Source organism: Lathamus discolor, chromosome 1 (genome assembly GCF_037157495.1).
Source record: "Lathamus discolor isolate bLatDis1 chromosome 1, bLatDis1.hap1, whole genome shotgun sequence".
NCBI lineage: Eukaryota > Metazoa > Chordata > Aves > Psittaciformes > Psittacidae > Lathamus > Lathamus discolor.
In genome coordinates this window covers 124,077,193-124,091,874 of record NC_088884.1, presented here as the reverse complement: position 1 = coordinate 124,091,874, position 14,682 = coordinate 124,077,193, and the positions used below count along the sequence as shown (strand labels likewise).

Sequence of the window (14,682 nt, the reverse complement as noted above, 5' to 3'; positions counted from 1 at the left end):
TCCACAGCATCTATTAGCACATTAAGAATAGATATTCTTGATATTTACCAGGACCCTGACGTGCAAGAGAGACAGAATAAAGTAATATAGTCAGGAGAAAATTATGTCCACTATGGAGCAGGTGACCACTGACAAAACTTGACTGAAGGATCTGGGGGCAAATGCTGGATTTTCCTCTTTGGACTTAGTTAGGTTCTATATTTCAGTCTTCAGGCTGTATTTGACTGCTTAGTATCAGCCATTGTTTCTTGTAAAGGAACTTACATCCTTTTTTCCTCCCCCTGCAGATTTTGTCTCAGTGAAACTTCCCATCGCTCCCTCTCTCCTTATTTATTTTGAGGCAGGCTAATATTTGAGACAATACTTTAAGATTCAAATACCATGTTTTTACATCATATACAAGAAGATTAGGATTTGCTTTCAGTAGGATGGCACACTTTTCTCCCCAAACTGCTCACCAAGCCAATTTCCCTGCTGTCACTTTTCCTCTTAAAATTGATGTCCAGAAAGTAAAACTATATGCACTAGAACTGATACCAGGAAACAGCTACAATGACACTTTCTTTACTCCATGTTCTTACTGTTTCACTTCAGAAACACATCATTCAACATACTAAGAGCTTCCCTAGGCAGAGCCCAGCGATCAGTCCCACACAGCTCGTTCAGACCATGCTGGAAAAGAGATCATTCAGAAGCCTGAACTACTTCTTCCACCTTTACACTGAAGCACCAACTGAACTGGAAGCCAGTTTTGAAGAGATTTCATGATGCAAATGTGTAACAGATTGAAATCATGCCTTCATTTCACTTGGACAGCTGCCAAATAGATGATGTGGTCCTAACGCCACAGACCAAAGTCAAGTCTATAACACATAGTTCATGGTCTCATTTTTTATGGCATACCATGTTTTCAATTATTATACAAGCTTTAAACTTAAATGAAAAGCTGAAGAAACACAACATTTTATTTTGAAAATAGTATTTATATTTAGCTGAGGGAATGCTAAAGTACCTTCTCCCCTGGGGTCACAGAGATTCTCCATATGCAGTGTGTGTAGGAAGGGTAACCATTTGGAAATCCTGGAGAAGAAAAGTTGCCTGTAGACTCCTGCAGTGTTTCTCCACAGGCTGAAAGAAACAAAATACAGTAAAAATATAAAATCGAATGTGCCTAACAGAGAAAAATGCATCTTTTCAATATCTACTCAGAATATATTTAACTCACTGCAGATGCAGAATAGAAAACAAGACTAGCTATTTTATGATTTGCTCAAAACAATGATTTTAAGCCACTTTGACATTCATTCCACTTTACACAGGAAGTTTTTATTCCATGAACTACTTCACTTGTGTTCTGTCTGCTGACATAACCAAAATTACAGCAGTCTAAAATGTCACTGTTGTCAATCAACTGCAAAATTATATATGTAACTTAACTTTGGTGAAAAAAAGTTTGCCACACCCTTAGATACATCCTTTAAGAACTAAAACAAAAGTAAAACAAAGGCTGGCACAGTATGATTGTCACCACACTGGAATTTCATCAGCGGTTTCACTTGCCCACATGAGAGATTGATCTGACCTAAACTCATTCATTTATACTGGTATAGAAGACTAAACCCTATATTCAACAAAATCTCTTATGACAGTGATTTGTAGACATACAAATAATAAAGCAAAGCAAATGTAAAGTCCTAAAAAACTAAAGGCTTTTATATTCTTTATTATTGAAGCTTTTAGCACCCCTATCTCACCTGTCAATCATGCTCCTAGCTGCTGGCAGACTGGTTAATAATTCCTCTTCACGCTAAAGTATAACATTGAAAGCTCCTGCCATTCTCCACGACTGAAACTGATTCTGGTAGGGTGTCGCACCTCAGTCAGTCATCTTTTTTGACCTTAATCAATTTGGTTTCACCCACCGATTTTGCAGGTGTGATATGAGAGATGTGAATTTGAGAGTATTATCCCATGACTGACAGTGTAATCAGATCTGCAGTGCTTTCAAATTACAGTGCTACCACTGCCAGCAGGTGAACTACTGTATCATCAAAATCTCAATGAATTATAAATGATCTGGAAAATCTTTAAATAAAAGGGTACAAAGGAAGAGATTGCTTATGACAAAGACAGACAACACAGCTGTAAAGGCTGTCTTGTTAAAAGGAGTCTAAAATGTAATCTGACAACCACACCATAGGCATAATCTACATTCAATGCATTAAATATGCTCTCTGACACTGAAATGGTTATTGTGATGAGGAGAGAAAAGAAAGATTGGCGCAGGCCCCCAAAAATTTAATAGCTAAAGTCACCGTCACTGTGTCCTTTAGGAATGAAACAGAAAAGAAAAAAAAATTCTTTTCCTCCTCTCATTTAAAATATGTGGGTTTATCTTTTCAAAAAATGCAGGCAGACGCAGCAAATGACACAATGAAAAAGGGTATTTAGTGCTAAATAATTATTTCTGTACAAAGACTTTTCAATGGAAAGGCTATATCCATAATTAACCACAATTTATTTTTAACACAGCAATGAATGTAAACTTAAACAAATTGCAGAGTACTGTACTGGGTTACGCCAGCACTAGTGAACTGTATCGTAGCTTACAATGCATATATAAAGCACTTAAGAGAAGGCCAAGAGTAAAACTGCAGTCTTGTACAGAAGTAGGGAAAAGCAGAACCCAAAGAGCAGATACCCTCTGCAGCAGATGCACTCATGACTCAGGAGATCTGTGAGGATCTAATTATTCCACTCACCACTTTTAGAGCCCTTTCTTGTTCTTCCCTCCATGCATGGCTTCATTGAGACTACATGGCATCAGTGCAGTCTCACAAGGCATATAACCATACTTCAAGATTCCTTAGTACACCTTCCGTGTGCTCTAGCTATAACTATTTCACCAACACTACCGTTACTAGGCAAGCCTAGAGCAGATGATATGATGAGAGATGGGGAATATTGACAAATATTGATTATGAAGTAATGTAGTACACAAGGTGAAGTATGTAAGCAAAATGCAATCAAGGATGTGGCATTTTGGTATGACATGAGATATCAGATCAAATACCCTGCAATTACTAAGAAGAAAGACTCTATCATAACCACCCCTTACTCTACTAAAGTCCCTAGATTACACCATTATAAAAAAAACCACATCAATGAATTGTGTATAATAGCATTATAGTTTTGAAAAAAATTCAGAACTTTTCTTTCTTATACAGATCGCAAGATTATTTTCTCCAGAATAGTAATACTCCATGCTCCATATACAGAAGTTGTATATAGCCTTAAAACTATGGATTTTAAGTGTAAAAGGAGACACTGAACATTTTGTTTTTCTAGGAATTATAGAATAAAACTACTTCATACAAAAATTTATCTTATATCAGTATTAAATGCCTGGGAGAACTCTATCGAAGCTAAATTTTCATAAATATATATATATATATAATGAAATTATGGGAAGCATACAAAAATTGTAATTGGGCAACTTCTAAGAATTAACAGAATTTACAAAATATGTTTGGACTTTACATTTTCCACCACATTTATCATTTACTTTAAAACTCATGGTGTCTCAAGGGAATTATAACAAGAACATCTTATATCAATCAATAGTTGAATTAATTATTTACGGAATCTGAGTTCCAGGGTGGCTTTCAGAGCCACTGTGGCAGGGTGATACTTGGACATTTCTTGTTTACAAGCACATTCCAATGCAATGTGTCAATGGTAGTTGGAACAGTTAAAATTCTATCACTAGACAATGTAAGTTTTTCTCTGTAATTGGACTGTGGCAACTACAATATTTGTGATTAGACTTATAAAATAGTGTATTACAAATATTTTACCGTCTGACAGTCCATTAACAATAATGTTCACTTCAGGAAAGAAATGTAGAAGGAAATTAGTGGTAAGAGACCCTTACTAAGAACTAATCTCAGTAAATTTCATGTCAGAAGAAATTAATCACAACTTCAGTCTTACACACCTCTAATTTATAAAGCATCTGTATATTTTTATTCAATTGTTGATCATTAACATCATCGATATTTTCTCTGATGGTTTTTTCCTCCCTTTCAACTTTTATGCCTTACATCAATTTTACTAGGCTAGACCACTTGCAAAAATGCTACTTCAGCTCTCCCTCCTACCCCCCACATTCCAGTCAGAAAAACAATTTCCTATCTATTTTACAGCTTGAGAAGGTTAAACTTCTGATAAACTTTTCTTTGGTAAGGAAAGGGAAACTATTTCTGCATCGTCTTTAAGTATTAGCAATGGATACAGGCAGCAGGTAGATTGCTTACACAAAGCAATTTCTACAAGTGAATTCTGCTGCAGTGTTCAATTACACAGTCTGTGTACAACACCTCTTTGGGCTGGCCTATGCAAATGGCCAAGTTCCATTAAGGATTATAGTGAAATCTACAAACAACAAAGCCCAGATCCTCCAGGACACTTAGGGAACTAACTCTCATTCCTTTGTCCATAGCATTAGCAAATACATACTCTCATACACTTTTAATTTAAGCTTATCCTTTCCCAAAGAGAATTAAGAACTTAACTACCTTTTACTCAAACTCAAGTCTGTACAACTATACACATATGGCACATAAAGCTGCCACAAAGACCTAAAAATATCTGGTGCTGATAATGTACTTGTTAAAGAAAAGAAAATAAACTCAACACAGTTTACTACAACTCACTGTCTTACTGTTGACTTGATTCCCTTTTATAATTATAGGAAAATGGTCTTAATCTAAACCCCTTAATCTTTAAACCTAAAACTTTAATAAAGACTGACTTTTAAAGGTGAACACTCTTTTCTAGTCTAATAGAGCCTGAGGAACAGTGATAACAACACACAAAAAGAGCCAGGTTAAGTATCCTTCATCTGCTCTTTTCCACACAAACTATCACAGACCCTGGCATTTTTAAATTTGCGGAACTTCTTCCATTCCCCTTCTCTTCCTCTGAACAGCCCTCTCCTGCCAGTGTGAGCCTCCTTTCCTATCCACTCAGTCCCACTCTACCCACTTATTTCTTGTCCTCTCTGCCTAAGAGTATCCTACTTCATCATAGAATGGTTAGGGTTGGAAGGGACCTTAAAGCTCATCTAGTTCCAATTCCACTGACATGGGCAGGGATGCCTTCTACTAGACCAGGTTGCTCAAAGCTCCATCCAGCCTGGCCTTGAACAATTCCAGGGATGGGGCAGCCACAGCTTCTCTAGGCAACCTGTGCCAGTGCCTCACCACCCCGACAGTAAATAACTTCTTGCTAATCTAAATCTACCCTCTTTCACGCTGAAGCCATTCCCCCTTGTCCTGTCACTACACACCCTTGTAAAAAGCCTCTCTCCAGACTTCTTGTAGGCCTCCTTTAGGTACTGGAAGCCTTCTCTTCTCCAGAGGAACAAGCCCAGCTCTCTCAGCCTGTCTCCATAGCAGAGGTGCTCCAGCCCTCTGAGCATCTTTCTGGCCTCCTCTGGTCTTGCTCAAACAGGTCTGTATCCCTCTTGTGTTGGGGGCCCCAGAGCTGGATGCAGTACTGAAGTGGGGTCTCACGAGAGCAGAGCAGAGTGGGAGAATCACCTGCCTTGACCTGCTGCTCATGATTCTTTTCATTCAGCCTAGTACACAGTTGGCTTTCTGGGCTGCAAGTGCAAACTGCCAGCTCATGTTGAGCTTCTTGTCAACACCCCCAAGTCCTTCTCCTCAGGGCTGCTCTGAATCCATTCTCCACCCAGCCTCTACTTGAGCTTGGGATTGCCCTGGCCCAGGTGCAGGACCTTGCACTTGGTCTTGAAATTCATGTGGTTTGTGCTGGCCCACCTCTCGAGTCTGTCAAGGTCCCTCTGGATGGCATACCTTCCCTCCAGCATATCAACCACACCACAGAGCTTGGTCATTTCCCCTATTCTCCTGCTCCTATAAAACTGCATAAGAATTTTAAATCAACTATAATTTCTATATAAAAATAGACATGTGTTGAAATTTTAGTAGCTACACCAGAATAAAACATATTCTATTACTCCATTAGACAGTCTGAAAACCACTGTAATACACCCAGCCTTGAAGTTCGAGACCTGTTCTCAAATGCCAAGACAGTCAAAATTCAAAATCAGATTGGCAGAAGATGGAAACTCAACTTAGTTGCTTGCTTTCTCCTTATTAACCATTGTGCAACATTACCCACTGTTAAACTGTAGCAGTTACGTTTTTCCCTTTGACAAAATTCTAAGCGAAAGTCAAAACCAAACCAAAATTGCTTTTGCTAGCTTGTTGAGTCCTGGCACCCACTCAGCTGATGAAAAACAGGTTATCAAATCTCATGCCTTGGCTTCATCAAGCTCAAAATGGGTTTTTTTCAGTAACTAAACCCTTTCCTGAATAATGACCCTGAATATCCTGACTAGCTAAAACGACCTGGAAGGCTCAGCTGCCTCACCACTGTGAAGATCAGCTGTATCCTCCAGCAGCTCTGTACTCATGTTCACAGGCCCCAGAAAATGCATCCAGCTTCTTGAACCAGAAACTGCTTGCAGGAATAACTAGAATTCCAAACAAAACATGCACAATGCCGCAAAATCCTTTATCAAAGAACTGTGAATCTCAGTAAAACGCTCATTTATTCAAGTTACCGTTTTCTGTATTTTCGTCACATTACATTGTCCTGTGATTCAGAAGTGATAGAGAACTGGTACAGCGCTGCAGTTTGGACCTAGTGTGAGAACAATGCTGATAACACACCACTGTTTTCAGTTGTTGCTAAGTAATTCTTATCCCAATCAAAGACTTTCCAGTCTCATGCTCTGCCAATGAGGAGAGGCACAAGAAGCTGGGAGGAAGCAGAGACAGGACATCTCACCCAAACTAGCCAAAGGGGTATTCCACACTACAGCACATCATACCCAGTATATAAACTGAGGGGAGTCACCTGGAAGGGACTGATCACTGTGTTGAGGTTGGGCTGAGTAGCAGTCAGTGGTTGGTGAGCAACTGTACCGTGCATCACCTGAGTTTCTTGGGGTTTGTTTCTCTCTCTCTTTTTCCTATTTTATTATTGTTATTATTATATTTTACTTTATTCCAATTATTAATTTGTTCTTATCTTAACCCCTGATTTTTACCTTTTTCCGATTCTCCTTCCCATCCCACTAGGAGTAGAGGAAGTGAGGAGTAAGTGAGCAGCTACATTACTTAGTTGCTGGCTAACATACACAACATACATTTAAGGCAACACAAATGAACACATGAAATGATGATGTTAGCAATTTTGAAATATTCACTGCTCTTTTATCATAAGCAGGCGTCATGATTAACATCTTTTATCTGAAACAGGAGATAAAGCACACCTCCAAAACCAACACAGTGTCAGCGATTTTACTGCTATATACTACAGTGATCACATGATTCTTTTCATAAAACCAAAAGCTTAACATCTGAATTTTCAATCTCATTATTCCCTGGGAAAATTATTATATCACAAGTACTTTCCAACTTTCACAGAGTTGCTTTCTTTGTTGGATGCTTAAGTTTGTGTCATATTATTCAGTTATGCAGCTTCTATTAAAAATATTAACTGAAAAAAATATCATGGTAAATAGTGACCATTTTACAGTTCATAGCAAAATCTTTTGACTTTTTCTTTCTTTTAAAAATCAGTTTCTTTTACGGACTGGCTCATCTATGTAACGCTAGAAAACCAATGTCTTTCATTCTAAAGTTTGCCAAAGGGAAGAGTCAGAAAAGGAGCATGATCCTGCAATCACCATTCATTTTTTTTATCCTTCTGACCCATGTTCACCAGTGCTACAAAAAACAGCGTACTTTTAAAGACCACACTAAAGCTGAACAACCATGGGCTTACAACACTGTGAAACTAGATTTCAACAAGACTTTCAAGACATTGAAAGAAATAATAACTCATTACACATTTTAATGAATTATATGAAAAGGACATTTTCTCTGAACAACTTTTGAATATTAGGTCAAAATGCATACTGCATCTTTTTCAGTTGACTGAAAGTGCATGTTAGAGTACTATATTTGTACTAAACAGCCTAGGCTGGGGTTTTTTCCCCGTATCTTAAGGATATCAATGTGATCATAAGATACTAGCAACTTCTCAGTCTTAATTCTACAGACTATTTTTGTCTCTAAAATCTGTCTTTTATCAAAATATGTATGTATTCTCTGTGTTTATGAAATTGTTGCTTTCTCTACACTCTTAATAGAAACAATGCTGCCGAGAATGACATTATTCAAATACCTCCTGTACAAAAAAGGAAAGAGCAAAAATTATTCCAAAAGGAACAACTGCTAAAAGAAAATATATTCAAGAGTTTTCTCCTCTGGTAGACCCAGAGGCACTGTGCATGTTCTCAGTATATATAGATTATGATTCAGTGTACTTACAGCACAAAGGAAAAACATATTTCAGCTGTACAGTGTACATCAAATGCATATCAGATGCCCCAGATCTTCAGTAAATCCCACTGCTGCTGATACAAATTTGAAGCAGCTCCATCACTTCAGTCCTGATCAGGTGGTAAAGAGTAGCCATATATCTGACTTAAAATGGTTACTGAGACTTCATCAATTCCCATGAGGAGCAGGAGGGCTGTAACCTATGTGGCACAGAGTTCGTAAGTCTAGCCTCCCACAAGGACCTTGCTGGCAAATTCAGGCGGAAAGATGGCACTTCTGAACTGCTTTGATTGACACCAAATATTAAAACTGGTATCAGCCAGAAGTATAGCAAGGAAAGTAAAACTTTTTGCTTTGAGATTCCCACCCCTCTGCCAACACTTAACGAAGAACTAACACTAGAGAAGAGCAAGAAGCACAGGGTTGACTCCAGATTACTCCAGGCTTGCCACTGATGTCCTTGAGACAGACAGCGACTCTACCCCAACATTGTTTTAAGATGAAACATTAACATGCATTGAAATTATAGGATACTAGAATTAGGCAGAACATATTAAAATACTAAATGTATCTGTTAAGACTGTAGAAGTTTTGTAACAATATTAACCAGATCATCCACAAAAGACTTTAGAACTTAGTTGTCCTGGCTTGTTAGTTGTCAAATTTTCAAAAAATATATTGTGTTCAGAGCTGACTGGAATAATTCAATTTACTTCTTCTGCACTTTACTTCAATTCAAATAAGGGCCCAGTCAATATGCAATCCAGAAATGACATTAACTTTTGGGTTTTTTTTGTAGTCATTGAACAGCTAAGCAAAACAAAGACTGAAATGTCACGGAACTAAGTGTTGTTTCATACAATTTATCTATCCTTAAGTGTTTTGCATTCCAGAGACCTTATCTGTAAGATTTTTTATGATTCAATTCTTGAACTGCCTACATCAGTTGCCAACATGAAAGCGAACTACTGAGCAGCTGACTCAAAAAAATTATTGTTCCTCTTGAACAAGTTAAACAGTTGCTAGTATGTGGGTTTTGTTTGTTTGTGGTGCAATACCTGGACATCTATACAGCTTTCTTGCCTGTGCAATATCTCCTTTACTTAGACGAGTACGCTGGCCAATGGCAGGTCGTATACCATTATCATCACGGGAAGGGAGAATGGTATCCAGAAACATGCCCCTAAAAAAAATAAACATAAAAATAGACCCCAAAACCCCCTATCAGGTTTCTGTCATAAAACTGAGTTTCATGAATGTATAATACTATTTTGTAAATCTAACATTTACATCTGGCATAAGTAAGAGGGTAAAACTTTAAACACAGAAAGCATGTCATAGAAACTCCACAGGTTGGCAAATTTTATGCAAAGTTATCAAAAAAGAATCTTCTTTCAGTACACAATTAACACATCAGCTTTTATATTTCTGTTAGACAACAGGAGGGAAATCTCTTTCTATTGTTAAAACCGGACATGAGGAAAATTTATCACGATGAGAGCTATCAGCCACTGGAATAATCTCCACAGCAAAGTGGTGGATTCTCCAAGCACTGGGCACTTTTAAAATCTGGCTGGAGAGGGTGCTGGGACCTCTGGTCATGCATTGCCTAGAAAGATGATCCTTGAGGTCTCTTTCAACCTGCTATTCTATGATGCTTTGCTTGAAGACTATACAGGAAAAAAGCACTGCTGTTAAGCTCTCACTATATTGAAAAAAATTAATTATAAAATTATAGAAAAATACATACATTAGGCCCTATCACAGAATTCTTAATCACAGAGTTACTGTTCCTTATAAAGTTTTTAAGGGAAGTCTTCAAATCTGAATTACACATGTAAAGAGAGCAAAAGTTACGGACATTTGCCAGTCTTTCTTCTGATGAAACACTCTAGTTTCTCATGCTGTGCCAGTGAGGAGAGGCACAAGAAGCTGTGAGGGAGCAGAGCCAGAACAGCTGACCTGAACTAGCCAAAGGGATACTCCATTGCACAGAACAACATGCCCAGTATATAAACTGGGGGGAGTTGGCTGGGAGGGGTTAACTGCTGTTTGGGGATGGGATGGGCATCAGTCAGTTTTTGGTGAGCAATTTTATTGTGCATCACTTATTTTTCTTGTGGTTTATTCCTCTCTTTGTTTTTCCTCCTACTATTATTATTATACTTGATGTTATTAATATATTTCACTTTATTTCAATTATTAAACTGTTCTTAACCTGATGGTTTTACCTTCTTCTGATTCTCCTCCCCATCTCACAGGGAAGGGGGGGAGCTGAGCTAGTGGCAGCTTGGTACTTAGTTGCCAATTTTGCTTAAACCAGCACACCATTGATTTTTAGTACAACCTGAAACTGATGCTATTCATACTTACAGAAAACAAACAGCCAAACAACCAACCAATCCTCCCTTAAATGACTTAGCGCTTTAATAAGAGAATAATCTGTTACACTTTTAATACCACACAAACAACATCACTGTGCATGACTAGAATTTTATGATGTTTCATGAGTTCTACTACTTATCTGGGTGAGTAAAGTCTAACAAACAGCTGGCAATACGCCATAGGAAGCACGACTTACACGTTCAAGATAAATTGGTGCAAATCAATATATGACCTCAAGGGCTTGCTGGTTGGTTTTAAACAGTATGAAGTAACAACCTCTTGTACCTTGGGGCAGGGCATGCCTACTCATGGCACTATCAGTTTTTGCCAGCTTGGAAAGTGGTGAGATCAGGGCCCACAAATTAAATTATCTTGATGTTGTCATTGCCCTAGGACTCTGGGGCGGTTCCAGCTTATTTATTTTATATAGATTAGTATAATCTCTCTTCCTTAAGGTAATGGCATCTGTACCTGGATTAAGCAATGAGACTAATATCTACCTCATGTGGCTCATTCCAATGCTCTTCCAGGGGTGAATTATGTACATGTTGAATACATCCTTTGGTAAGATTTTTACTTTTTTTTTTTTTTTTTTAATAATATCATTTATATTGAGGAGAACAAGCTCAAAGCATTTGCAAAGGCTGGTGAGATTTCTGGTGGTCTTCAGTTTACTTCAGAGTCTTGGACTGTCTAGTATTTTTTACCTTCAAATGCATAAATTGGATGAAAAAAGCTAAGGATATAACTTTCAAAACTACCAATTTTTGTTAGTTTTGGTGTTTTCTTTTTTGCCCTTCTTTTTTTTTTTTCTTTTATATTTCTTTTAATTTACATTTCTCTGGTATTTTTAGAATGTAATTAGGTGAACTCCAACTTGGTATGAAATATAACAGAAGGCCGGGTGAAAGACTCCTCCTTCACTTCTCCAGAGTAGCGCTAGCCTATATGAACAGTTCATTCTATAGCTCCCACAACCATGCAGAGTTTCAGATGAAGCCCCATGTGAGGTACTACGGAACAGGGAACGGATCAGCCTGCAACAGGCCAGAGCAAAGCCAGCAGAACTCTTTATTATATGAGCTGGATGACAGTAATAGTCTGTACTAACAACAGAGAAGAAATTCTCAACCATTTCAATAATTTTTTTTCTGAATTCAATTTTTTGTTGAGACAATAAGAAAGTATTAGCAGGAAACAATGTTTCCAGACTATCTTGTCTTAAAATCTAAAAAACTGAAGCAAGATCAAAAGGCTCCTTTGAAGCTAAACAGAAACAAAATGTGTTTAAAGATATAATTAGATTATTCTGACTTAAAATAAACAAGCTGTCCTTTGACTGCTGTAAGAATACGATATCGCGAGGGATATTTTAAGCAATTTCAGGATACTTGAAAAGCATAGTTCTTAGCATTCACAGACAGGAATAGAATTAAAAGTCAAAAGGTATAACCTGAGACTCCAACCTTGAGAAGGTGTTCCTGGCATAGTGCATTATGCTGTCAAAGTCATAAGGTTCCCCAAGGGAGTTCACCTCTCCTGGCTCCATCTTCAAGAAGTTGTATTCTTGACCTATGAATGATTGATAATTGAAAGCTTCTTTAATATCTTCTTTTTGTAAAGATAAAAACCAAGCAACAAAGATCCTAATCTAATAATTCATTAACCATTCATAAATCTTATCCATTTGGGAGTAACTGTGTGATTTTATTAGCCAAGAGGACAGACGTCTTCTGAAACATACACCAAATTCCTATATTTGGCATTTAGAAAGACTACTGTCATTCACCTAACCTATGTAAAGGCCCAACACATTATGTTGTGCTTCATGTAGAATCCGTAACATTTGCTGACTTTGTTCTTAATTCCAGAAAGAAATCTTTTTTGACAGCAGGATTTGGAAGAACCCTCTTCACTGTAGACTCACTAGACTGGATATTAAATTAAAGAGGCTTTGCTATAGCAAAGGCTACTCTCTGAGCCCCCATATAATATAAACACTACAAAGTCATATAGTCAAGAGTCAGCTGTTGCAATTTAACAAAAGCAAAAGAATTATACTTTGTTCATAATTCCAGACCAGAAAATCTTTGTCCTAATCACTGTAGTGAGAGATGCAAAGAACCCTTTACTCCACTTCATATTCCCATTCATATCTTGCAAAAATCTGCAGTGGCACTTGCATCATTAACCAACATAATCTGCATAACAACAGAATCCAAATGTCTTGGTGGTCATGACTTCCTGATCCCATTTAGTGATCCTCAAACTCAGGCCACACCACAAGAGGTGGTTAAATCCAGAAACTAGAGAGACAACTGAAAGGAGAGAGCAGGAGGCTGAGTATGGCACTCCAGCTGATTTTCCCCACCACAGAAAAAGCATAGGGAAGAGCATTTATGGCATCTACACAAGTCAATGACACATAGAGAACAGAAGGAAGGCTTGAATGCAGATGCTCTTTCAGGACATCTGAGACTTGTGGGAGTGTGTATCAACTGCGAGTCACCTTCCAAGTCCTGGTTGAGGTGGCAAAGTTTTATTGCATGTCGTGTCTATTTTGCTTTAAAACATTTTCTATAGGAACAGACAAATACTCCAAGATATCATTGGGCAATTTCTGATTTCACTCCTTCTTGTGCAGAGAATTTTCATAAGTCAAAACCAGTATTTCATAAAGACTGTGCACATTTATGAACATTGAAAATGAAACATGCTAGGTTATTTCCCATCTTGCCCACACATCACAAACATGGGCACAACAGCTAGACTGACAAAGAGATGAATCACACTTTATAGTTCTTATGTTCATCAGATGCTTTATCTCAGCAGTACCTAAGCCACTGGGTGAAGCTGCAAGCTCTGTAAGCAACAAGTAATGTAGAAACCGCGGTAACACTACCCATCTTTGTCACAAATTCAAAGTTCTCAGCTTACCTTTCAGGTCTAAACCTCTCTGGCAACTAAAAAGCTATTGATGTGTTTCTACTTATCATTCAGTAGAGACTAAGGAAGAAAAGCCCTTTCTCAAGCACAGAAACATGACTTTTAAAGGTCTTCCTTCAAAGTTTTGAGCATGATTACTATTTCTCTCCTTCTAACCAATACTATTTAATGGCTTGTAACTTGGCCAGATCATTAGAAAAGATGGTATTTTAGTTGCAGTATTTCATTTATAATCAGCTGAGAACAGTCTAGCTAAGAGGAATAGCAGGCAGACATGCTCATCTGCGGATCAGTTAATTTCTGCTATTTGGCATTCAGATTTAAGGGAGTTGAGCAGATGAAGGAAACACCAAAAATAAACAGGTTTGGTAGAATTGTTCCCTCCCCCCCCCCAAAAAAAAATAAAATTCCAGAATATCTCACCAGGCTGAATGTTTTCTCTAATGATGGTGACATGGTCATCACGGTCTGGTCGTGTATGTTCGTGCCAAAAACCTATCACATGACCCAACTCATGGACAACTATACCAAATTTATCACAGTTCTTGCCAATAGATATAGCCTGAGGGCCATTTCCCCTTCGACCCACATAAGAACAGCACCTGTAATTAAAACACAAACACAGATGACAGTTTTGATACATGAGTCTATAAACCCTATAGGAAATTTTTAAAACATGAGAAAATATTGTATTAAAAAAATCAGCATGCAGAGGGAAGCAGAAAGAATAAGTAAAGACAAAGTTTCTTCTGTGCCGTACTTCATGTCTTGACAGCACTCACCAGACTCTTGGCTCACTCAGGTCTGATAAATTTGCTTTATTTTGAACTGAAAAGTCACCCTACTTCATTAGTTCCATCTATAAAGGGTGCAGAAATGACGCAAGTGTTCCTTTAAAATATTAAATTTG

The 14,682-nt window shown here is 37.8% G+C and overlaps 1 protein-coding gene across 14 annotated transcripts in view; it reads right to left on the bottom strand.

Annotated features, from left to right (window-relative positions):
- Nucleotides 1-14,682, bottom strand: part of TLL1 (tolloid like 1) — a 151,035-nt gene that overhangs the window by 42,360 nt on the left and 93,993 nt on the right. For 13 of the 14 annotated variants that reach the window (XM_065694047.1, XM_065694085.1, XM_065694037.1 and 10 more), the window contains 4 exons: nucleotides 14,196-14,374; nucleotides 12,293-12,398; nucleotides 9,500-9,624; nucleotides 1,013-1,128 (listed from right to left, as the gene is read on the bottom strand). In XM_065694047.1, coding sequence (XP_065550119.1) covers nucleotides 1,013-1,128; nucleotides 9,500-9,624; nucleotides 12,293-12,398; nucleotides 14,196-14,374 — 526 coding nt within the window. Of the gene's footprint in view, nucleotides 1-1,012; nucleotides 1,129-9,499; nucleotides 9,625-12,279; nucleotides 12,399-14,195; nucleotides 14,375-14,682 lie in introns of those variants that run through there. The other variant, XM_065694094.1, reaches the window with a different exon arrangement.